Here is a 26520-nt window from a genome sequence, read left to right on the forward strand (position 1 = left end):
TTGTATTGCTGCCATAGGTGACTCTTGACAACTTAAAGATTTCTGGAGTCTTTTCAATGTGTGAAAAGAGATCCCAGCTGAATTACATATGCACAGAACATATACACACAAACTCAATGGCCAGCTCTCCACTAAAATCTGGTTTACACTCCCAACCAGACCTCTTTGATCTAACTGTCTGATCTTGGGCAAGTAACCTGACCTCTCTATGTTTCATTTTCTCCATATGTAAAAAAAGTTATACTACTTACCTTTGTAAAGAACTTTAAGATCCTCAGATGAAAGGTGCAATATAAATGCAAAGAATTATTAATTATTATTCTTATTATTTCTTAAGCATATAAGGAAGGTTTTTCTTTCCTTTTTAGTTTCCTCTTAAATCTTCATGGACTTACCGTAAGCACATGCTTAAAGTTAAGCACATTCCTAAGTGTTTTGCTGACTCAACAGGTACCTAAGTACCCAAGCCATTCAGCAAATGTCTTCACATTTCATTATTGAAAATCTAGTATTTAAACTGTTTCTTTTAAAATCCATTCCATTTGTAAGTGGTTCTCACATCCCTCCACCTGACATAGATCAATGTAAATAGAATAGCTTTGTTTTGAAAGCATTTAAGCAACTGCTGCTGCAGAATCTAACAATCTAATACATGCAATGGACTTGATCAGATAGAGGAAAGGCTCAAGGCAGATTTCTTCTACCAGAACTTTGTACTACAGCTTTGAGAATGATAAAATGTAGTGGTGGTGAAGGCATGTTTTATAGCACGCTTGAATGGAAAAGTATTGGGGTGATATATTTTTCTGTCCTCCTCAATACCACAAAAGGGATTTGCCGTGGAGGTTCCAAAACAAAAAGCCTCTTGACAATGTCAGAACCTTATCTCAAGCAGTAACAATGTTGTTATTCCCTTGTTCCTGAGATTACGGAAAGAAATAATAGACAGAGGAAACAGGGACTATACTATTTAGCCTGATGACAGGATCACTGATGTCCACAGTTACCTGCCCTCAAGCAAAAAGTACATTGGAAAATGCTAGTATAATAAACAGCCAGTTCCACTCCTTTTTTTTTAAGTTAGGAAATGACTTGCAATACTTACCCAGATTTGGCTGGGACATTGCCATTGATCTCTGCGGCACTGGTGTCGAAGTCGCTGCAGGATGATGGTTCATATGATTCAGTGGCTGATTCATGGTCTTTCGAGGGTCTTGCCATGTCGTAATTTTTTCAATATGACTGCAAAAGGGAAAGAAAGGGAGATCAATTTAAAAGGAAAACCTCAAGCATACTATGCAGATTGTCAGAACATAGTGCCATAAAAGGAATCAATTATTCCTCAGATCCTACATTTATCCATCCTTCTCGATTCACCCCAATCCATTTATAAACACCTATAATGCTGTCCTTTACTTTTACTCTTGAATGAATTGCAGCCCTCCAAGTCTTCTATCTGCTGTGACACCACTTTGCTTACCTTTCCGTATGGATCACCTTCACGAATTTGGACAAATGGTGGCACTCACAACGATGTCTTTGACAAATTAGATGTCTTCAGGTCACCAGGACCTGATAAAACACAGCCTAGAATACTCAAGGAACTGACTGGGGAGATATCTGAGCCAATAGCGGTTATCTTCAAAAAGTCACAGAAGATGGGAGAAATTCCAGAGGACTGGAAAAGGGAAAATATAGTGCCAATCTATAAAAAGGGATATAACAACAACCCGGGGAAATACAGACCAGCCATCTTAACTTCAGTAACCGGAAAGATAATGGGGCAAATAATTAAGGAATCAATTTGCAAACACCTAGAAGATAATAAGGTGACGAATAACAGTCAGCATGGATTTGTCAAGAACAAATTGTGTCAAACCAACCTAATAGATTTCTTTGACAGGACAACAAGCATTGTGGATGGGGGGAAGCGATAGATGTGGTATATCTTGATTTTAGTAAGACTTTTGATGCTGTCTCACGTGACCTTCTCATAAACAAACTAGGGAAATATCTCATAGTAGCTCCATGTAGGTTGTAAGTGCATAACTGGTTGGAAAACTGTTCCCAAGAGTACTTATCAGTGGTTCACAGTCAAGCTGAAACGGCATACCGAGTGGGGCCCCACAGGGATCAGTTCTGGTTCCAGTTCTGTTCGAGATCTTCATCAGTGATTTTAGATAATGGCATAGAGAGTACACTTATAAAGTTGGCGGACAATACCAAGCTGGGATGGGTTGCAAGTGCCTTGGACTACAGGATTAAAATTCAAAATGATCTAGACAAACTGTAGAAATGGGTCTGAAGTAAATAGGATGAAATTTAATAAGGACAAATGCAAAGTACTCCACTTAGGAAGGAACAATCAGTTGCACACATACAAAGTGGGAAATAACTGTCTAGGAATTGCAGAAAAAGATCTGGGGGGTCACAGTGGATCACAAGCTAAACATGAGTCAACAGTGTAACATACTTGCAAAAAAAGCAAACATCATTCTGGGATGTATTAGCAAGAGTGTTGTAAGCAAGACACGATAAGTAACTCTTCCGCTCTACTCGGTGCTGATTAGGCCTCAACTGGAGCATTGAGTCCAGTTCTGGGCGCCACATTTCAGGAAAGATGTGGACAAATTGAAGAAAGTCCAGAGAAGAGCAACAAAAATGACTGAAGGTCCACTACAATTTTCATAGAATCATAGAAATGTAGGGCTGGAAGGGACCTTGAAAGTCCAACCCCCTTGAGATAGGACCAAGAAAGCCTAGATCATCCCTGGAAGGTGTTTGTCCAACCTGCTCTTAAACCCCCCCAACAATGAGGATTCCACAACCTCCCTTGGAAGTCTATTCCAGAGCTTAACTACCCTGATAGTTAGAAAAACGTTTTCCTAATATCTAACCTAATTCTCCTTTTCTGCAGATTAAGCTCATTACTTCAGTGGACATGGAGAACATTTGATCACAGTCCTCCTTATAACAGTCCTTAACATACCTGAGGACTCATCAGTAAGGCTATGATTTAATCACGGGTATTTTTAATAAAAGTCATGGACAGGTCAAGGGCAATAAACAAAAAGTCACAGCCATGACTTACTAAAAATACCCCTAACTAAAACTTAGGTGCTGGGGGAGGGGGCGCACTCCAGCAGACGCTGCTGCTCTGGGGTGGGTGCTCTGGTGGTCACTGTTGCTCCTGGGGGGTGGCCTGTGGCCCCACTGCCGCTCCTGGGGTGGGGCGGTCCATGGTCCCGCCGCCACTTCTCCGGCTGTAGGCGGGGAGGGGAGGAGGCCCTAAGGCACCGTTGCTACTCCTAGACCACTGCTCCGGGGCAGCACCCGGGACCAGCTGCCTTGGGCCGCCCAAGCAGTGGCCGGTGTGGCTGGCCCTAGGGACACCGGACCAGTGGCCAGTGTGGCTGCAACTGCGGAAGTCATGGAGATTCCGGAAAGGCATGGAATCCCTGACTTCTGTGACCTCCGTGAAAGACTCGCAGCCTTACTCATCAGGTCCACCCTCAGTCTTCTTTTCTCAAGACTAAACATGCTCAGCTTTTTAACCTTTCCTCGTAGGTCAGGTTTTCTAACCCTTTTATCATTTTTATTGCTCTCCTCTGAACTCTCTCCAATTTATCCACATCTTTTCTAAAATGTGGCACCCAGAATTGGACACAGTATTCCAGCTGAGACCTCACCAGTGCCAACAGGACAGTTGCCTCCCGTGTCTTTCACACGACACTCCTGTTAATACACACCAGAATGATATTAGCCTTTTTTGCAGCTGCATCACACTGTTGACTCATATTCAATTTGTGATCCACTATAACCCACAGATCCTTTTCAGCAGAAAAACCACTTAGCCAGTTATTTCCCATTTTGTAGTTGTGCATTTGATTTTTCCTTCCTACATATACTTGCACGTATCTTTATTTAATTTCATCTTGTCAATTTCAGACCAATTCTCGATTTGTCAAGATCATTTTGAATTCTCATCCTGTCCTCCAAAGTGCTTGCAACCCCTCCCAGCTTGATGTCATCTGCAAATTTTAGAGCCATACCCCACTCCATTATCCAAGTCATTAATGAAAATATTGAAAAATACCAGACCCAGGATTGACCCATGCAGGATACCGACATGCCCTTCCCAGTTTGACAGTGATTGACCATTGATAACTATTCTTTGAGTATTGTCATTCACCCACTTGTGCACCCATCTTATAGTAACTTGATCTAGACCACTTCCTTAGTTTGCTTATAAGAATGTCATATGGGACTGTGTATAAAGCCTTACTAAAATCAAGATGTATCATGTCTATTGCTTACCTCCTACCCACTAGGCCAATAACCCTGTCAAAGAAGGAAATAAGATTGGTTTTGCATTATGTGTTCTTGCCAAATCCACGCTGGCTAATCCTTATAACTCTTTTATCCTCTAGGTGCTTACACACTGTCTGTTTAATAATTTGTTCCAGTATCTTTCCAGGTATTGAAGTTAGGCTGGTCTATAATTCTCTAGGTACTCTTTGTTCCTGTTTTTAAGGACAGGAACTATGTTTGCCCTTCTCCAATCCTCTGGGAACTCACCCATCCTCTGTGAGCTCTTGGTTCCGAGACTGCTTCAGCTAGTTCCTTAACTACCCTAGGATGAATTTCATCAGGCCCCGATGACCTGAATATATCTAATTTATCTAAATATTCTTTAACCTGTTGTAACACTTTAGAGTGCTCTACAATCACTTCAGTCTGTGGCTTGAGTAGTAAATCCAGCACTCCAGCCCCACTCAAAATCCTTGTGGCTTGCCTCATTTCAGATCTTGACTGCATAGTCGGCTCAGATGTCTCAGAAGCAGTGGAGAAGAATGCCCTGACGCTGTTACTAAATATGAATTGGAAACACAGCAAACTGGTATCAGACTGCTATAGATTTGCTGTGTTCACAATTCACACACACACACACCTATCTGTGTGTGTTTTTCCATATTTACGGGAAGGGGGGTGCCCCATGCCCTGTATACAGGACCCATCACTGGTATCTTCACTGGACTCTGTTCCGGACCAATTGTCACCACCTTCCTGTTATCACAGTCTCCACCCCTCATCCTAAGACTCCAGTCGCCTTTTCCTCTCTGGGAGAGCTGCAAATCAGGTTACAGCTGTCAAGCTATCTGGAGTGGCTCACAAACGCGAATGCAAACCTCAGGACAGACTGTTACAAACCAAGGCACAAATCCCAAACTGGGTGTGAGTTCTATACTTAGATTTCACCAACCAAGTATCAGCTGTGAACTCCTCAAGCACTGTAACAGCCTTAACATGGAGTCACAGTCAGTCCCCTTGGTCTGATCTATCTTGCCACCCAGGCAAGCTTGTTTTTGTGATAGATGGCCCCTTGCACTAAAAATCACAACAACATTCAGGTTACTTCCAGTTCCAAAGGACCAGTCACCTACCCTGGGTCAATTGTATGTGAGATCTCATACCAAAGACAATGCTTGTAGCCAATCCTATAATAAACTATCTAAAGATGTATTAACTAAGAAAAGAAATAGAGTTATTTACAAGGTTAAAGCAGGTAAACACACACATGCATTAATTACAGGCTTAGGTTTTAAAAGTAATAGAAGCTGCTGTAATGTGCAAGCTCTCTATGTCCGTTAGGACTAAATCAAGCTAAACAGCCGAGGATCCCTTGCTTATGCTTAGAAGTCTTGCCCTCTCCTGAAGTCCAAGGGATAACAATTTCTTCTTGGCAGGGATTTTTATTCCCTTCCCCCAGAGCTCAAGCTGATGGGAGGGTCTGTGCACATCTCCTCTTCATAGGTGTGGAGGTAGCAATCAACTAAGTCTTTTGTCCACTGATGTTCCACAATGGCTTGTCTGGTGTCTATGGGCCCTCTTTTGTTGGAGAGGAGGTGACACCTCTCATGGTAAGCTAGTATTTCACAGTTGGTAATGCTTCTCCCCTGACTGTGGAGAGCTTTAGGGCAAACGCTTTTTTAGTTACAGACAATATTAGCTTATAACGTGGGATACAGGTGTTATATGTAAGATTAATACATGGAGCATCCTACAAGCATTTCATTAAAATTGAAACACCAAACACATTCTTAAAACTCTAATATCTACTTTAACAATACTAACACATAGGTGAGCCACATTGGTTTCCAGCTATGTATTTGTCAGTGTTCAGTGAGGCCTAGGGGGCCATGGCATTAGCTAGCACCTGGTTTGCCAATGTCACAACAGCCTACTGTGATGTTACCATCCCACTCCTCCAAAAGCTCTAAAGTCAGGTTTGGATATTGCCAGAAATAATATAAATCCCAAGCAGAAAAAATCCTTAACAAAATGAACAAGTAGTTTTGAGGCTGTCTTTATACCTCTGATAATTGTTTGCTTGTTTGTTTTTACTTTTCATTTCACATTTAACCTACTCCCTCCAAGTCTCCACAACTGTAGATCACACACCTGAGTCACTTCCTTTCAAGCCTCGCCTTAATACTTTCTCCTTAGCTGATCATAGGCTATAGCAATACACCTCACTCATGTTTCCCTTCCCCCATTATTTCATCCTTCCATCTTGCCCTCCATGCAAGCCTTTACCACTATTAACATTTCAGCTTTTTTCATGTATTCTACTTCACTTTCCCTTTCTGTCAGTATAAGAATCATTGTAGCCGGTTCTGTGAAATGATCTCTTTCAAGTCTACCTCCAACTCTAAAGTGTTATATAAATGGTTTGTATGAAAGATGCAGTTATAAAAATAAATTTGGCAATGTTCTTTAGTGCAGTAGATCTCAAACTTTTTTACTGGCGACCCCTTTCACACAGCAAGCCATTGAGTGCGACCCCCCTAATAAATTAAACACACTTTTTAATATATTTAACACCATTATAAATGCTGGAGGCAAAGCGGGGTTTGGGGTGGAGGCTGACAGCTCGCGACCCCCCATGTAATAACCTCGCGACCCCCTGAGGGATCCCGACCCCCAGTTTGAGAACCCCTTCTCTAGTGGATAGTCCAATTTACTTTTAAATAGGGTGGGGGGTAATTATAGCAACTGTCAATTCTATTTAAAGGCCCACCATTCTGTTTGAACTGGCACACTAAATTCAAGTAAAAAGATTAAATTTAATCAGGGTTGTGCATTTGGGATATCTAACAAACATATAGGGGGAAAATGTACTGCCCAAGTAGGGATAAGCATGTATTAAAACATAACCTTTAGAAATTACTGAAATACTATCTTAATTAATCTTATGTCAGAATAGATTCTTCACTTTCAAGTTATTTTACAATCCTTTAAAATGTAGTCAAGATAAAAAAATTAAGCCAGATTAAATTTTCCTTCTAAGTGATTTTCAAAGGCAGATACAGCTTTATAAACTGGAAGCATACATTCCTTTAGAAGAACTTGATGCACAAGTTAAAGTATTTATAAAGCCAGTTGTATTAGGTAACCCATAACTTGTCAGAACGTGCCTGTGATTCTTACTACAAAACAGAAACCTTAAACTGCAACTACCAATTATGTACAATAGGAAGGGCTCTTAACAAAAAGAAAAACACACAAGAATACTAAAATGCCCGGCTTTAAAATCCTCCTCTCTTATCAAAGTTCCTTTCAGTATTAGCATTCTTGCATTTCAATGATTTCCTGCAAGCAACAGGCATTAATAGACTAAGAAACATGATTACTTTTTTCTCATTCAGACCAGAAGCAGTGATCACATACAGGGGTTGCATTACTTGAGTCAGTATTGAAGATATTAATGATATTTGCAAGTTATATGATTATTTTACTTCTTTTGATTCATGTGTATAGCAAAGGTACCTGTCCCAAGCTCTTAGTAATTTGTACATACTTTAAAAGCATCATTATATAAACAATACATGACTATTAAATAAGCCAGCAATTTCTACCCACCCGACACAGGAAAATCAGCAAGAAGAAATAAAGTCAAACCCAAACTGTACTCCACTTCCTCCATAAATACCAGGCCTCATCATGCCCCTCCTCTTCTCAAAGCCTGGGTAAATAGACTGGCCTTGCAGAGTGCCCTGGACTATTTCAGACCTTGCGTGTGGGGACCAAGCTTCAATGTTAGGGCACTTTAGGATGAGGTAAATATATTTTTTAGTTTAACAAAACAATGGAATTGAAACTCTTTGTTTTTATTAATACATCTATCCTAGTACTATCTGTGATATACTATAAATGCCACAGTCAAGTGATAGCTGTTCTTTTGGAAACATTTGTCACATTTGTCTGACAGAGCACTTGATTTCTGATCACCAAATTAGGATGAAATGAGTTGCAGTTCTGTAAAGGAGGTTTTTCCCCCCTCTTTGTATCATGAGCCAATTCTCCGCCCATTTCATGCAATTTAAAATATGCCCACTGAAGATGCCCTGCCTACAAGGGATTACAAGGAACAGCTCTGCCATTTGCTTCCTGTGAACTTTGTGCCTTTTCTTAGCTATTAGAACAGTCAGGATTAAAACAGCACAAAACATGAAGAAACCAAACAACATCTGATATAAATAAACAAAGAATCATTTTCTTTTTAAGTTAAGACATTTTTAGAAAGTATTATTGCAATCTTACACAAAAATCAGCACAATCTGCACATTTTGTCTTTACTAACTGTAAGTTAAAGATGTAAAACAAATTTAATCAAACAAGCCATGTCACTGCAATAAAACCCTTCTCAGATAAAAAGACTTACAAAAACTGATGATAAAAATGTTCTGCAAATTGCCATGCAAAGCAGCTATTCACAAAACTGTAGCTGCAACTAATATTGGTATTGTTCAAAAACTTTATCCTGTTTACATGGACAACAATAATCTGTGCCTTAATTATACATGTGAGAAGTAAAGCAATGATAGCCGTGTGACAAGGCTTCTGAACATCCCAAAGAATTGAGAAATTGATCCAAAAATGTAGGGATCACAGATCTAAAACTATCCAGCTGCATCCCCCCCCCCCCCCCCAGGAATGCTCTATGTAAATTTGAAATGTTCTCAATAGCCTTAGCCAAAAGCCACAAGTGCCCTGAATTGCCCATGTTGGTGCCGATCTAGCAGTGTACAAACATATCTACTCCATTCAAAAACTTGAAGAGAGAGTTTCTAATATAGGGGCTGAAGTATGGCGTTCATATTGTGATTCTCAAGATCAAGGAATTGTTGATCACTACTGGAACTTTTAACTAAGCCCACTAGACAGGTTTTTATCCCATTATTCAAGGAAAAGACTGTGATTGACTGACACTGTTTATTTAATATTACTAGATGTGAAGAGTTATTGTTAGTAAAAAGAAAATTAGTACCAGTATAGGTTTAAAACTAACACCAACTCTAAAAATTAGATTCCAACTCTAAAGGATCTTGCAAAAAAAAAAAAAATTATATGGCATTTAGAGAGGTAGCAGCAAGTATGAAAAGAGGAAGATGGTTCATTTTCCACTCATATCCAATGCTGTTTTTTAAAATAAACAATAAATCACAGCTCTCTAGATAGTTTTTGTTAACCTTTTGGAGACCAAACTAAGCCCTTGCAAAAGCATGTATATCCCCCCATTCCATTGAAATCAATGGATTTATACCAGGGTAACTGAAATCAGAATTTGGCCCAATGTCTTGTTACCTGGACCAGAAAGGTCTAGGTTGGACACTGAAAAAGCTGCATGGGGTGAGCCTTATACCAATCCCATGACCTGTTGGTTATCAGAACTGACAAGTTTCAATTCACAGCAATCTCTTTTATGCTAAAGGCTGATGAGCAAGACATGGAACTTTGTGAGTGGGTTTCAAACTTTCGAATGCAGAATATATGGGTAGCTCCTTGTGTTCAGTCTAAAGTTCAAACACTCCTTTAGAGGAGAATCCAGGCAACGCATGAAATTCCAGTATCAGAACCAATTAAGACAGTGGTTCTCAAAGTCGCTTGTTCAGGGAAAGCCACTGGCAGGCCGGGCCAGTTTGTTTACCTGCCACGTCTGCAGGTTCGGCCGATCGCGGCTCCCAGGCCAATGGGGGCTGCGGGAAGCGGCGCGGGCTGATGGATGTGCTGGCCGGCCTTCCTGCAGCCCCCATTGGCCTGGAGCAGTGAACCACAGCCAGTGGGAGCCGCGATCGGCTGAACCTGCGGACGCGGCAGGTAAACAAACCGACCCGGCTCGCCAGGGGCTTTCCCTGAACCATCGGCGGATCAACTTTGAGAACCACTGAATTAAGATACATTACCAGCACAGAATCACAAACACTGAAAGAGACATGGCTCTTATGCAGAACACTATTATAAAAGTATAACAACATGCATTAAGTTTGGTGGCCAACCTGAATTCAGCAGGGCTGTGCAAGTGTAACTAAGGGTTGAGTTTAGCATTATTTGTGGAACTGTATTGCTTAAAAGTATGATGCTGGTCCAGTGCTTGAAGTAAAAAAAAAAAAAAGAGGAGACTGTTTCACTAATACTAGTGAAATGTCTTTGTAACGAAGACTCATTTAAGTATTTCAGCTCAAGTCTGTGTATTTCTATGCAAAATGGAGAGAATCACTATGCAAAGGACTCTCCAAACACCCTTACTGAGGGTTTATATGAGCCCAGCTGCTCCCTGTTTTATTTCTAGAACTACCAATCCCACAAGGCAAGATTTTTACAAAAATCAGAGAGAGAGAGAGAGAGAGAGAGAGGGCAAAGCTTCAGACAAAACCAAGTAATATAAATCACAAATCATCCCTTCAGTGCTAAGAGGACAATACTGCAATGCAGTTTTACTCTGTTACGTGGAAAAGACAAACTACTCCGAAGACGGACAGCAAAGCTTTAACTGCTCATACCATTTGATTCTTATGGCTTCACTGGCTAAAGGCTAAGTATGTATTTATCTTGCAGTATTAAAGTCAGCATTAGGTCTGAGCCTGGGTGACAATGTGTAAAAGCCCCTTGACAACAGAGCCTTCTCTAAGGCCTTGTTTACGTGGGAAAGTTTTACCAGTTAAACCAATATGGTTATACAGATATAGCACCTGTGCAGACACTTATACTGGAATATAACTATACTGGTTTAAATTAAGACCTTAAGTTATAACGTAAAACTTCTTTCGGGTAGACAAGGCTTAAGAGTTAAGACTTGTTTCAGCAATGTAATTGTAGCCATGTCAGTCCCAGGATGTTAGGGAGACAAGGTGGGTGAGGTAATATCTTTCATTGGACCCACTTCTGTTGGTGAGAGAGACAAGCCACTCAAAAGCTTGTCTCTCTCACCAATAGAAGTTATTTCTATTTCTAAATTACTGTGAGGCACTCACATATTACAGTGATGCGGGCCATATAAGTAGACAGAAAAGACAAAATGCAAGGGTAGGATTTTCAAAAATGCTCAGCTGTGGGCTAACACTCCTCTCCCAGACATCAAAGGGAGCTTTACCATTCACGACTTCAAACATGAGCTCTATGCCCATGAACTCTGGGATCTTAGTGTCTGTCCCATCTTTGTACCATGGTAAAGCAAAAGTCCTTATCTATTTTTAATAAGATTTTTATGATTCTGTTCCATCTCTAACTCCTAGTGCTTTGTGACAAGTTTCCTATCTGAGTGTGGGCTTCCCACTTTAAAATGTTAAAGTTCTTTAGAATTTTGAGCTAATTCATGTATCATATTTTCAAACTGTTAGGCTCTAATCCCTGACTTCCACTGCTGCCTTGCCAAGAGGGATCAATTAGTTTAAATTAGCAAGCAGTAGCATGAAAAGTCTGTTAGTCCTCCTTTTGCCATTACCCACTCTAATGATAAATTGACCTCACTGGTTTCTATTTCATGGATTTTTTTCCCCCAGCCCCATGAGAGTCAAACCTATTCATCTAAAAAGATGAAGGGGAGAGGAGGAGGATGAACTAATCTGAAATCTATTATTTTGCAAGTGTGCTGTCACATAAAATAATACAAGTTTACAATTTGGCTATCACTATAGTAATTGTATGGGCTTCTTTACCAAAGGTTTGTCACAGGGACGAAAAGAGTGGATTTTGTGACTGAGCCACATCAAAGTAAATCTGCTTTAAGGCAAGCGAGAAGCTGATGACTCATCAACATCAACAACCCACATGTTCTGACTCATTTACTGCTCTTCACAGGGTGACAGCTCACATTGTGCTAGAGAACAGTCATCCACTTCCGGCTATACAACCATTATTAAACATTGGGAAATCTGTTTATATCTCTGTAAGCAGAGCCAAGTCATTGCCCAACTTTTTTTTCCTTTCTGTTCCCTGAAAGAAAGGAAGAGGGGGGAAAGACGGCTTTTCTCAATTCAGAGTAATTGCAAGTGCTTTAGTATTGTACCATGTGGTGGGCAGAGTTTTATATAAATGGATAGTTTTTTGTTTTGTTTTTTAATTTAAAAAGCTGACCTTGGGCCACAACACTGTGGTCTAGTGATCTCACTCACTGAGCTACACTGCAATTTCTGGTAAAATTACAGCCAGATCCAAGCCGCACAAAAGTTCAATGACCCCTAGTATGAAGGATCCAGTAATGAAAGAGTAACTGTACATCAGGGAGTTAGAGTGTAATGGAACTGCCTTCAATATGTTAGTGTTTCAGGAGCTTATTTTAGAAAACAATCTATTTGCACAGAACAGACATACGGCAAATATCTGCACTAAGAGCTTCCATTTACTGCCCAGCCAGTGACCTCCAACGTGCTCTGAAATAAACCTCTCTTTCATGCAATAAGGTAACAGCTCCATCCTCCCCAGAGCGATAGCTGCTACTTTTGGCAGATTGTTATGAATTATACATTTTAATCACCATTTTCCCTCTCTCTAAGTGACATTGTTTTAAGTAACTGTTAATGTCAGAAGCAAGCTGACCAAATATTCTCTCAAGATCAAGGTGGGACACACCTCACATTCAGAAGGCCTGCATTCAATCAAGGCTCTTGCTTTGCATGACCAAAGTATATGCATATGACCAGCAGAAATCAAGTACTAATTTAAATGTTTTTCACCCTAGTTATTGTCTAAACCTAAACTGTAGGCCTGATCCTGTGAGGCGCTAATATTGAGAGTGTTCAGATTCTTGAGTGTTATAAGGGGTTAAGCTTCAGCAGAGCATTTAAAGTTGCCTAAATGTCCTGCAGGACACTCCCCAGTGCCACACTTCTTGTGAATTCTCACAGACTCTGTCACACTCAGGACTGACTAGGGAATTTTAGGAAAAAATTCCCATCAGTAACAATGGGAACGGGAAGCCTATATAAAGATAAGGCACCAGCAGCTTTGGATATTTCTACCACAGCAGTTAAACCTGTCCAGTAGGGTTCCCACTGGTATCACTGGTATGGCTGAACCTGAGGTAGCACTAGTGGGATTTGTTTCCTAAAATCCCAGTATAGACTTGGCCTCAGAGATGGGAACTAGTTGCAGGGACAGAGACAGAATATAGCCAGGATAGAATTAAACAGCACTGTGTTTAATTTATAACTTATTTCTTGTTGTTAGTTAAATAAATTATTCCCAAACCTGTCTCAGTTATCATTTAACTACACTGCACCTGATTCTCAGGTACAATACAATCCCCTTTTATACTGCTTTGACGACATCAAGCAGCTCTAAAATTTGCACCCACTCTAAGGTTAGGGTTGCCAACTTTCTAATTGCACAAAACCTAACACCCTTGCCACACCCCCTGTCATGCCCCTTCCCCGGGTGCGGGTGGGAGGTAATGGCTCTGGTTGGGGGTGCAGGCTCTGGGGTGGGGACAGGAATGAGGGGCTTGGGGTGCAGGAGGTGGCTCTGGGCTGGGGCCAAGAGGTTCAAAGTGTGGGAGGGAGTTCCAAGCTGGGTCAGGGGGTGTGGGTGCAGGAGGGGCCTCAGAGCTGGGGCAGGGGGTTGGGGTGTGGGAGGGGGTGCAGGCTCCAGGTGGCGCTGACCTCAGGCGGCTCCCGGAAGCGGTGATGTGTCCCTTCAACTCCTAGGCAGAAGCATGGCCAGGCGGCTCTGCGCTCGCTGCCCCCATCCACAGGCGTCGCCCCGGCAGCTCCCATTGGCTGCAGTTCCCGGTCAATGAGAACTGCGGAGCTGGCACTCAGGGCGGGGACAACGCATGCGGAGCCCCCCTGGCTGCGCTTCTGCCTAGGACTCGGAGGGACATGTCGTAACTTCCGGGGAGTCGCACGGAGCCAGGTAGGGAGCCTGCCAGCCCCACGCCAACCAGACTTTTAACAGGTGTCCGAAAACCGGACACCTGGCAATCCTATCTAAGGTCCCTTTACATTGCCAGAGTGGTGTAAAGGCACTTTACTGCGATTGAGACTTAGGCAAGCCTCCATCTCTAAAGATTGAGCCCAAGGTTGAGATGTTTGGTTTTGTTTATTTTTATGAGTGTGAAGTCCTCTCATTTACCGGCATTTCAGCAACTGTCTTCTATTATAGAGTACTTTGATTTAGGGTACAGATGAGAAGGAAACCTGTATTATTACCTTCCTAGCTGTTGTTTCCTTTTGCAAGACAAGTTCTGGCCTGCTGCAGCTACTGTTCCCCCAAGCTCTTTGGACACTCCCTACCCAAAAGGAAGTCCAAAGGCTCTCACCTCACCAGGTGCTGAGCAAATGCTATACAGAATTTTCTGTGTTTGTGTTGCTCTTGCATGCACATGTGTATTTCTAACAAGAAAAAGAAGAAAGAAGAAAGTCTATCCAATCCTTTTTCTTTTTCTAATCTAATTTGCTTTAAGGTGTCACTACTTAACTACCATATTATATAACAACAGTGCTAGGAAAGGATTCACCGAATCATATGAAAAAGCAATATTTAATTTTATTAAGTGAATGTCAACAGCAAATCAACATTTCAGCTGGCATGGAGTATATGATGTCACAGGGAAAGAGAAATAATATGATTTCTTTATCCATTTATTATGGTGGCACCTGCAAGTATTACTGTCGTTAGTGGCCTTGTCAGTGTTTCCATTAGATGTCTTATTTTCAGGGGTTTGTAACAGAGCTGTAAAAATTTTGCTCCAGACAGAAACGTGGCATCCCAGATCTCAACCTAGGAGTAAACTTTACTGCACAACTGAAGGGGCGAGGAGGAAGCAAATTTTAACTATTTTTACATTTAAAAAATTTACACCAATTTAGGATTTTTTGTTGTTGTTGCTTGCCTAAGACTACTGTGTTGCTATTTATATACTTCTGATGTTCCACTCCTTTACTATTGGTTTTATATTATTTTGTTTAGAAAATGAAAGAAAATTTTCTGGTGCACTATTCATATTTTGGCTTTTAGTTAAATTAATATCTTTGGCACATTTAGACCCCAATCCAGCAAGCATTTAAGCATGCAAGTAGTCCCACTGGAGGCAACAGGACAACCCATTTGCTTAAAGGTAATAAGATGTGCACATCTTATTTTTGTTATCCTGTCTTCCCTATCTCCAATCCACCTGTTTATATCAACCAGTTGTTATATCTGATCTTTAGACTGTAAGAGCTTTGGGTCAGGGACTATCATTTACAATATGTTTGTACAGCACTTAGCACAATGGGGCTCCGGCCTGGATGGCCTGTAGGCTCTACCATAATATAAGTGTTAAATAATTATGAGTAGGGCCCTACCAAATTCACTGCCATGAAAAACGTGTCACGGACCGTGAAATCTGGTCTTTTGTGTGCCTTTACCCTATTCCCCCTTCACAGGGGACGACCAGCGTTTCTCAAATTGGGGGTCCTGACCCAAAAGGGAGTTGCAGGAAGATCACAAGGTTATTTTAGGAGGATCATGGTATTGCCACCCTTATTTCGGTGCTGCCTTCAGAGCTGGGCAGCCAGAGAGCAGCGGCTGTTGGCCAGGGACCCAGCTCTGAAGGCAACGCCCCACCAGCAGCAGCGCAGAAGTAAGGGTGGCAATACCTTACCATGCCATCCTTACTTCTGCACTGATGCTGGCGGTGGCTCTGCCTTCAGAGCTGGGCTCCTGACCAACAGCCGCCTCTCTCCAGCGTCTCAGCTATGAATTCAGCACTGCCTCCAGCAGCAGCACAGACGTAAAGGTATCAGTACCATCCACAAACGTCCCCCCCCACACACACACACAACTCCTTTTTGGGTCAGGACCCCTACAATTACAATACCATGAAATTTCAGATTTAAATAGCTGAAATAATGAAACTTATGATTTTAAAAATCCTATGACTGTGAAATTGACCAAAATGGACCATGAATTTGGTAGGGTCCTAATTATGAGAGTGAGCGGGAAAAGTGTAGTGCTTGAACACAGAGCCAACTTTCAAGACAATGGGGAGAAGAGAAAGGGATTACTTGGATAAACAATTCAAGACACAGAAAATGAATCAGAAAATTTACTTTCTTTTTTCAAGCTAATATTTGATATCGTCTCTCTCCAAACTCCGCCCCACCCCCCAAACCCTTCCAATAAGTACTTTCTCCTTCACTTCCCCTCCCCTTTTCTCTTGTCTCTCCTCCACAAACCTCCGGACATTTCTAACATAACCCATTGCCTCAAGAAAATTACCTCTCTTGACTCACTTTCTTCTCCCATCATTTGGTCCCCATCTTAATGTCTTACAATAATTGTTATTTGTTTATTTGTAGAATTCTTTTGCCCCCGATACCTTCACAGCTCTCTAAAAACGTGTTCCTGCCCACGCCCTCCCACTTAAAAAATCCACCACTGACCACCACAATCTCTAATCTTCTCTTTCTTTGCAAAGGGAGTAGCTTTCTTTCATATCACTCCAAATACTTCATACACAAAACAGTATCCTTCACCAGATCACTCCTGTCTTCAAACAACTTCACTGACTTTCCATTTATTTCAAGATCCAGTTCAAAAAAGCTTTCCATGTTTTTAGAACTCTCCAGGGACTTGCTCCAGTCTATTTCACAGTACTTTTCTCATCTTACTCCTGTCCCCCTATCCTCTGCTCATCTACTGTTGGCCTTCTTTATGTCTCCTTGAACAATTCCATTAGTAATGGGTATGAGAACTTCCTCTTTTGCAGCTCCTTCCACCCAAAAGAACCTTCCTATATATCTCTACCTTATCAACACCCCATCTGTTTTCAAATCTCATTTGAATACACTAATGCAAGATAAACTCATATTGTACTAAACGTAGGCCAGGCAGGGAAGAAGCAAGTCGGAGTATGTCAAGTTATGCTGTACTGGGGAGGAGGGACATCTCGCTAATAATTAAAAGAATAAATCTCAGTTCTTAGTTGATTAGGCCTTGGTCCCCTCTCATATAGATTGAAAAACAGCACAGTGTACCTTCTGCATCCTCAGTGGACGGAGAGATGTCCCATTTCTTTTTCAGACTATACTCTAGTCCAGTGCTTCTCAAAGCCAGTCCGCCACTTGTTCAGGGAAAGCCCCTGGTGGTCCGGGCCGGTTTGTTTACCTGCCGCGTCCGCAGGTTCGGCCGATCGCGGCTCCCACTGGCCGCGGTTCGCCGCTCCAGGCCAATGGGGGCTGCAGGAAGCGGTGCGGGCCGAGGGATGTGCTGGCCGCCCTTCCCGCAGCCCCCATTGGCCTGGAGCGGCGAACCGCGGCCAGTGGGAGCCGCGATTGGCCGAACCTGCGGACGCGGCAGGTAAACAAACCGGCCCGGACCGCCAGTGGCTTTCCCTGAACAAGCGGTGGACCGGCTTTGAGAAGCATTGCTCTAGTCAATCTAGCCTATCCTAACTACTAAAAAGCTGTGAGAGAGTTGATTTATTCAGGCTGTTGATAGGTTGCTACACCACGTCAACAAGTTGTTGTTGTTTTTTTAATTATTGTTGTACTGATATTAGCTTTTCAAATGCCTTGAGATCCTGTTCCAGTACTATATGTTAAATATTCCACATACAGAGTTGTTTTTCCAGCTGCAAAACAGTTTTTGACATTAAAAGCCATTTTATAAGAAGCTGTTTTTCCAGTCACTGAGCTATGCTAAATGTTAAGCGTTTTAACAATTGCTTTTTCATGTTCTGTGTGGCTGTACATATTTTTAAAGTTATTTTTCCAATCATGCAGTGGTTCTAAAGGTAACTGTTTGAAAGCTGATTTTCCGAGCCACTCCAAATGCTAGTTATTTTAAATCAGTAATTGCGTCTGCATTTTTTGTTCATTTGCTTGTTTGTTTGTTGATTCCTTTATAAACTGATTTATACGGTGGCACAAAAAGGAAGCGAAACTTTGTTGAAAATAACTAACTTTTTTTGCTTGGTCTTTTACTTGAAGTTAACAAGTGTGTAAAAATATATTTGTGTTTTTGATACGTGGACTCTAGATTCTGGGCAAGTCACTTCACTTCTTTGTGCCACAGTCTCTCCACTTGTACAATGGTGATAATATTTACCTGCACTGAGCTATTGAGATGAAAAGTGATACAGACAGAAGTGCAAAATCAAATTTATTATTATTTTAATACTGTTTCACGATGGATTGTAAGAGGCCATGCAGCTGATCTAGAGTGATCCATATGTAAATGTAAGTTCTATTAGCCTTACAGAATCCTGCTCAGCAGGGGGAATGTACGACCAATGCCTTCAACTTCTTCAGGATCTAAGTTTTCTTTTTCAAAATAGTGGCCTCCTAGTCCATATGGTTAGGGGAAGAAAGGGTGCTTAAAACATGGACTGAATGCAACTGGTCTTGCAGCTGCAGGGGCAGTGTGAAAGCAGCTGCTGTTATACTGTCTGGCCTGTAGCAGGAGCTCCAGCATCCTGCCTCAGTTCAGCAGTGGAATGAATGGAGGAGCAGCTGCAAGGGCTGCTGCTCCCACCACTCGAGTCTTAGACCTATGATAAAGGAAGTAAAGATTAATGATTTCCCAAGGAACCTGCTACCACAGGCCTTTCCCTTCAGACCCTATGAGGCTAGGGCCAAAGCACTTCTGCGCTGGTGCCCTACAGTGTCCATCATTGTCTTTCCTTCTGCCCAGCTATGGGCAAGCTTATGGGCAAGACATACCTAGGTTAGTAAGTTTTCTTGACAATTTTAAATAAATGCAGTTACATCTCTGTGTGGCCCTTATGATTTCTAGGCTTTCGAGCAAGAGAAGGGCCAAAGACGCTGTGAGTAAGAAAACTTCCCCCTCCAGTTCCGTTGTCAGCTGTCTGGGGAACAGAGCAGGAAAATAAAAATAAATAAAATGAAAAGGCCCAAACCCACCTCATTTACTTATACTACCATTATACTACTATACTATATGGAAATATCATTGGCACTGCCTATTTGGTAAGAGCTGTGAGAAATTTCCTGAGTTCTTGTACAATCACATTTGAGGGAAGGAGAAAAATGAAAGTCCAGAATGGAAAACCCAAATTTTTTAGCCTTTGGACATAATCAGAATGCTGGTGACACTCAGGACAGAGTTTCCTACAATTTTACAAATTTCAAAAAGGATTAATAATTCCTGAAACATGAATTTTTAAATTTAAGTAATTTCTAAGTAAGCTATTATTGAAAAAGATTAGTGAATAGCAGCAGCAGAGTGAATTGTTTATAGAATTTGGTTTGCATCAACATACATAAATATTGGGGGTTTTACATTAGCATGGTTAACTTCATTTAACTGAAAATTCCTTTTAATGCTGGAATAAAATGATAAATCAACAGCAATTGTAATTCCTCAGTTATAAAAACAATGAGCTAAATTGTGTCTATGGTCACGTAGCCAGTTCCCATGGAAGTCAGTGGGAGTTGTGTGTGTATGTCCATGGACATCCAATTTGGCCCTATTGATAAAATTCACCTCTATGCAGAAGCAGCCAAAACAAGCCTATGCACTACTTAAGTTCTGCTTAAGCCTTGATTTCTGACACTATGCATCTGAATATGAAGAAACATTACTGAATGAATGATGGTAATGATTTACTATTTGTACCATGTTCAAAGATGTGTAAGGGGCTGGTGAAGGCCTTTCAGCCTCAATTCAGAAAATGTCCCTCTTATGAGAGTTTGGGTGTCTTTGTGTTTTTTTAATTTTCCATCTTAATGTGCTGTAATTTGAATATGTACTGTGAATCCAGTATGGTTTTCTGAAGGGATGGGAGCTTTTTTATTGCGGTATGGGAAACACCAGTATTCTACAAAACACCACTAGCTTTTATGGAGTCAAGATTTATTTAGAACAATCTCTGTTGGTAATTATTAGACAGTAATGAATCCACAATAAAATATGGGATCGAACTCACCCCTGGAACAAACAAGTGAAGTGAATTCAGAAGTATGCTTTTGCTTCTTTAGAGTTAATAGGAGTAAATGTGAGTAATAGTCTGTCCACTTGCAACATTTTGGGTGAAAGAGTTACTGCATGTGTAAAATAGCCCTTCTGTCCTTAAGGAAAAACTTGGATTTCAGTTTTTCTCCTCAGCTATACATAATGATCTCTCAAGGCCTGTCTATTCTCTGCAAAACTCCCAAAAGATTTCAGTGAGAGAAGGATTGGGCCCACTTAACTATGTATAGAAAAATAAAAAGTCATTTAAAAAGAAATTTTGAAACTCACAAGTAGATTAAAAAAACATGGTTTTAGCCCACAACAACGATATTTACTGGCATGGCTCAGCATGGGAACACCAACAGTTCCCTAACTACAGTGGCATAAACGGCGCCACTATAATACTACCATGAATGCCTTGCCTGAAGGTGGTTAGTTTGAGCAAGGGTGGGGCCAAAAATCTCTAAAGGGGATAAAGAGGATCAAGGAAAATTCTATAATTAAGCAATATTTCACAGCAACCCATGGCAGCTGTTAAAACTAGTGGGAGAACTGGGTGGGGGTTTCCAGATTAGCTAGTAACATTCTCCCTCACCAGATCAAATGTAGCCTATCACTCTTCAGCAGTGTGTATCACTGCTTCACAGCACTACCAGGGACATCTTATATCCAACACCTGTCAGTGCTGGAGACTCATGGCTGCGCTTCAATTATTGCTGTCATTTTCCTAATCCAGACAGGGTGGGGGATTTATTGTGTTCAGTAAAAAAGATTAAACTGAAAATATTTTTGATTGTCATTATTAAGAAAAGTACATTCTCAGTGGGGCTTTTTATTCCATTTCAGCATTAAAGGGAATCACACTTGTGAGAATCCTTCTTTAATGACTGAAAAAACCCAGCATGTTAATTACATCTCCACTTCAAATAGTTTGAATTTGCTAGCTGAACCACCACACAGGGCCTCACGAACATATCATCCGTACTACATGTGCAGAGACACCCACTGATCTGTATGGTCATTCTGTGGGCAGAACGGGGGCAGGACACGACTCAGTAGTTGTATGAGGAAACAAAGTTTTCTCTGTCAAATTCGGCTTCCTTTTGTTCTCCCATCCCCCACTTTTGAGGCCTGGAAATTTCTGGCCAACTCCTGGGCTCAGATTGCAAAGTGAAAATGCAGAGAGACCGCCTTACAATGACAATTTTTTTGTTACTGCTGGAATACCATGACACAGTGACTAGCGTAACATATCTCAACAATACTCACTAGAGCCACTGATATTACTGTTATTCATTAATTAGACTGCAGTAGTTCCCACAATGTGGGGGGCACTTTCCAAACAAATTAGACAACAGTAGTCACTACCCTGAAGAGATTAAGATCTTTTTTGGTTTTCATTAGGAAATAGGGTGACCATACATCCCATTTTGGCTGGGACAGTCCCCTTTTTACTCCCAGTTGCGGCTGTCCCAACTTTTTTCCTCCTAAAGGAGGCATTGTTCCCACTTGCTTTTGCTGACTTGATCAGTTGGCAAGAGCAAACGGGACAAATGCCCACTTTTGTCAAAAAAAAAGTGGGGTGAGGTATGGCGGAACGTAGAGGTTGCCAATTTTGATTGGACGAATTCCTGGAGATTTCATCAAATGACATAATCTTTAATTAAAGATTAATCTTTAATTCCTGGAGACTCCAGGCCAATCCTGGAGGGTTGGCAACCCTAGTGAGGGGGCGAGCATAGATGCCAGCGGGCCCCCCCCCCCCCGCCACAGAGGCAGAGCTGGGGAGGGGAAGCAGCATTCCAGCATGGGGGTGGGGGGCAGCAGGGTTCCAGCAATTCCACTGAAGAAAATGGGGTTTCACGGAATAACTAAAGGCAGACCACAGCAACTATACATTTGCCTTGACTGTCTTTCATTATCATACTTAAATTCAGAATCATAATTTTGTCAACAGCCAGTTTTCCCTCTGGCCTCCACACAATTAAGGTCTAGTGTTAATTGGAAGAATGCATTCTCACACACTGAGAAGAGATTAGATCGTGGGTCCTTACCTTATGTCTACATTCTAACGGTAGTGAGGTAATTGCCACATGTGTAGGCATACTTGAGCTAGCTTTAATCCGGCTAGACTGGGTACGAATATCGGTGAAGTCACAGCAGCACAGGCTGTACAAGCCGACCTGGGACCCTGGGTGCATTGAGTGGCTACACTGAAGTCCCTGTTGTTGCAGCTTCACTGCTATTGGTACTCATGCTATCTAGATTAAAGCTAGTCTACACATGCTGCAATCACACCTCCAACTGCAATGAAGACATACCCTTAGTGTCTTCTGAGTCTGTGAATCTATGTGGTATTCCCTCAATTATGTTGGGACCAGAAGTAAAATTTGCTTTTAACAAAATTATAATTTAGAATTTATGCCCTATTTACATTAAGGAAATCCACATAGTTAACAATCTTGCAGACCCTTAGAATAGATGTGTTACACCCTACAAAGCAGGGCTTATACCAGTGCAGCTTGGTCCAGCCAGTAATGACAATCAAGCCAGATTTACAGACTACAGTCCACACTCTGCCCTTGGCAATACCCATGCAATTCAACTCCCGTTTTCCTCAGTGGAAGTGAGGTGTAATCACAATAGTGACTTCAGAATTAGAAAAGATTGTCAGTTTAAAGGACGCCCCAAATGAAGATGGAAACTGTGTCATAGTTCTAGAGGAAGCTTAATATTTTGGAGTCAAGGGAACATCTCACACGCTCTACTTCAGATAATTAGATGGGAGTGGAACACCCTACCCACAGATGTCCAGTCAATGGGATATTACCAAAAGTTAAAAGAGCAGGACTGTAATATAGACAATCTTATGTATATGTAATAAGCCATTAGAGTCTTTTTAAAAAAAGGTGGGGAGAGAAAAACAGTTTTCCATAAACCTATTCTTTACAACAAATTTCCACTATAACATTTTTTATCTGTCCCACAGTATGGAAATTTGACAGGTCAGCAGAATAAATGTTTTTCCACAACAGTTCTTTTTTTCTGCATCACTTAAAGGAAATATCATAGGGTTGGTTTTACTTCAGATATTCCAAAGAAGAGAGTTTTATGACTTTTTCAATATACACAACTGCAATGTCCAGTTATTTTAGGCTGCTCCACCTACCCACAGATGACAGGTGAGAAATAATGATAGTTCCTGTGGAAAATTATCCAACATCATGTTCTGACACCACAGTGATCAGTGCTGTATAGGACAGATTAGTCTTCAATACATTACCTTAGGATAGACATCGATAAATGTACAGAGTGTATGCACACATTGGTGCTGATCCAGGGTTACACTGCAGCTTCTTTGCGCCATCCCACCGGCACAGAGTAGCCATAAGCCTGGCAAACCTAGTCACTGGAAGATTCTTCCTGCATAGTGCAATCCTCTTGTGCTGGAGGAACACTGTAGCAGCTTCTGTGTGACACCTTGCTCCTGACACAGGGGGTTGGCCATAACACTGCTGTTTCTTGCTGATCTTTTGCCAGTTGAAAGAGACCTTGTGGGGGTGTAGGCTGCTGGGTGTAACACAGAGTAGCTCTGAGGGCACACTAATTTACAGTGGCCCTGGAACTGTGAGAGCACAAGGGTGATTTAAGTCACACCTTTGCTGCCACTCATTGCATCCCTGGTCCTGTACTGAGCACAGTTCACCCCTAACAAAGGGGCTGGCCCATAATTTTGCTAACAGTGTTCCTGTTTTCTATAATTAAATTCCTGAAACAACAGGTAATCTATGGGTGGATGCTACACAGAATAAATGGGTGAGTTTAGGTTTGCAGGGCAGTGTATGCTTCAGAACAAGTTCAGTTGTGGTCAAGACAATTTGAAAACAAACAAAAAATCTACTACAGGTAGATTAATGGAAATCTACAAATAAGTTTTATCTTCGATATCTGAAACATTTTTCACGAGTGAACGGACATTTTACTTCATGAGTTTAAAAAAATAAGCTTTTTCCAATTAAACCTTAAAACTCCTACCTCCTAAATGTAACAGATTGTGTCTATTCTTAGTGCAGTCTCAAAATACTTGTTGGCACTCACAATAAATGAGTTTCCCTTAGCCCATGTATACAGCTGTTGCAAAGCACTATGGGTGGCTCCTCTCAATAACCTTGAAACAACTGGTGAGAATGGAGCACCAGGCAGTGAAAACAGCTGTTAAATCTTATTTTCTAACTTTAGCATGTTACTTATCTCCTGATACTAACCACTCACTGTAAATCAGGAAAGCAAAAACACCTTGTGTTACTCAAAACCAAAGTATACTAACAGCATTTTACAGGAGGATATATAGATTACCTGATAAAATGAAGAGTTTAAATCTATATGCTAGTGATCTAATTTATACAATTAATTTCAGCAACTGGAATGAATGAGATTTTGTCCTTTGTGAGACCACTAGAAGCACAAAATCAGTATGTCTCAAACTCTTCTCCTTTACAACTTCAGTAATTAGGATTATGCCTACTACCATCATTCAATAGCTTCAACTATTCATTTCCACTTTCTATGACTGTATACAGTATGTTAGCCTGCAGACTTGTCTAATAAAATTCATGTCACTTGCCTTTACCAGCACTGTTAATGTTTCATGAAAATTTCATGAAGCTGTAACAAGGGGACACAATGTAATTATTTATATGTAATTGATTGAGCCACAGTTCCTGTTTTCCTATTGCACGTTCATTATAATTACTGATCCTGAAGCTGGAACATTACAGAAATATTTGAATATTTATTATCCTATGTGAACTACTAATTAAAATAATTTCTTCACTGAAGAGTTGCTCTTTTTCCTGAATTAGTTTCAACAGTGTTTGCTACTGTGAAGAGAACTTTAAGAATGTCTTGCTAAGCCTCCCTGTAATTGACTGATTCCATTGTTAGTATATGCTGTGGACTTAAAAACATTAAACTAGTTATACAAATGGAAACAAAACACCCTTTGAGTTCTATTGATAACTTAACCTTTAGAGTTTGGATGAAATCCCAATTCTTGAGAGAGGGAAAAGAGGACATTGAATGAAACTATTATATACAACATTGTTGTGGGATTTTTTTTTTTAATATATACAGTACATAATGATATAAATGCATTTGTTTGATATGGTTTTACATAATTAATATTTAAAGATACATATGGTTCTTTTACATTTTTCCTATATTTTTATATGGTCTATATGTAATAAATAATCTGAACACAAATATGCCTTTTCTCAAAGATACTTGAGTGTCTCTGATTTATGAAGACATAGAAGGTGTTAAATACATGACAAAATGAAAAATAAGTAATTGTTCTGTTTGGGGTGGAGAGCCATACAAAATTTCCCAGTGATCACTCCTGGCTACTTACAAGTACAACAACTATGTCAAAAAGAGAAACATCTAATAGCAATTAACGTTTAAATGAAAAAAAATAGGGCTGGACTGTAAAAACAGAAGCATTAGAAAGAATAAGAAACAATAACTCATAATTTACGATAGTGTTGATTAGCATGCAGATTTTAGAATTGTTGCTATTAAAAATGTATTAGTAAAAATTATTATTATTTTTTTTGTAATCGAGAACTACGTAGCAAGAAATTCACCTGTCTAACCAAAGAGCTAAATTCTGCCACTAAGTCAAAGGGAGTTGTGTGTATACGTATCCCAAGGCAGAGAGTGGCACAGTCTTTACAAAGTATCAGAGGGGTAGCCGTGTTAGTCTGGATCTGTAAAAAGCAACAGAGAGTCCTGTGGCATCTTTAAGACTAACAGATGTATTGGAGCATAAGCTTCCGTGGGTGAATGCCCACTTCGTCGGATGCATTCACCCACGAAAGCTTATGCTCCAATACATCTGTTAGTCTTAAAGGTGCCACAGGACTCTGTTAGTCTTTACAAAGTTAGGGCAAAATTCTCCTCTTAAAGCTGTACTTCAGGGACTATTAATGCCACCTGAAGTTGTGTATACGGCAGCATGAGTACAGAAAATTCAATGCCTTTCCAACACCATTTCTTTCTGGATCAGATAAGTAACCAGGGTTCAGTACATTACTGTATGAGTAATTTGACTAAAACTTCAACACTTGCTATATTTATATAATTTACAATGGATGAATTATTGTGTATACGGCAGCATGAGTACAGAAAATTCAATGCCTTTCCAACACCATTTCTTTCTGGATCAGATAAGTAACCAGGGTTCAGTACATTACTGTATGAGTAATTTGACTAAAACTTCAA

General features: G+C 40.8%; 1 protein-coding gene across 1 annotated transcript in view; it reads right to left on the reverse strand.

Annotated features, from left to right (window-relative positions):
- Positions 1 to 26520, reverse strand: part of WWTR1 (WW domain containing transcription regulator 1) — a 118074-nt gene that overhangs the window by 47822 nt on the left and 43732 nt on the right. Inside the window, exon 2 of the mRNA XM_065410993.1 lies at positions 1106 to 1242. Within this exon, the coding sequence (XP_065267065.1) occupies positions 1106 to 1242 (137 nt within the window). The remainder of the gene's footprint in view (positions 1 to 1105; positions 1243 to 26520) is intronic.

The sequence above is a fragment of the Emys orbicularis genome, chromosome 9, assembly GCF_028017835.1.
Source record: "Emys orbicularis isolate rEmyOrb1 chromosome 9, rEmyOrb1.hap1, whole genome shotgun sequence".
NCBI classification, from domain to species: domain Eukaryota; kingdom Metazoa; phylum Chordata; order Testudines; family Emydidae; genus Emys; species Emys orbicularis.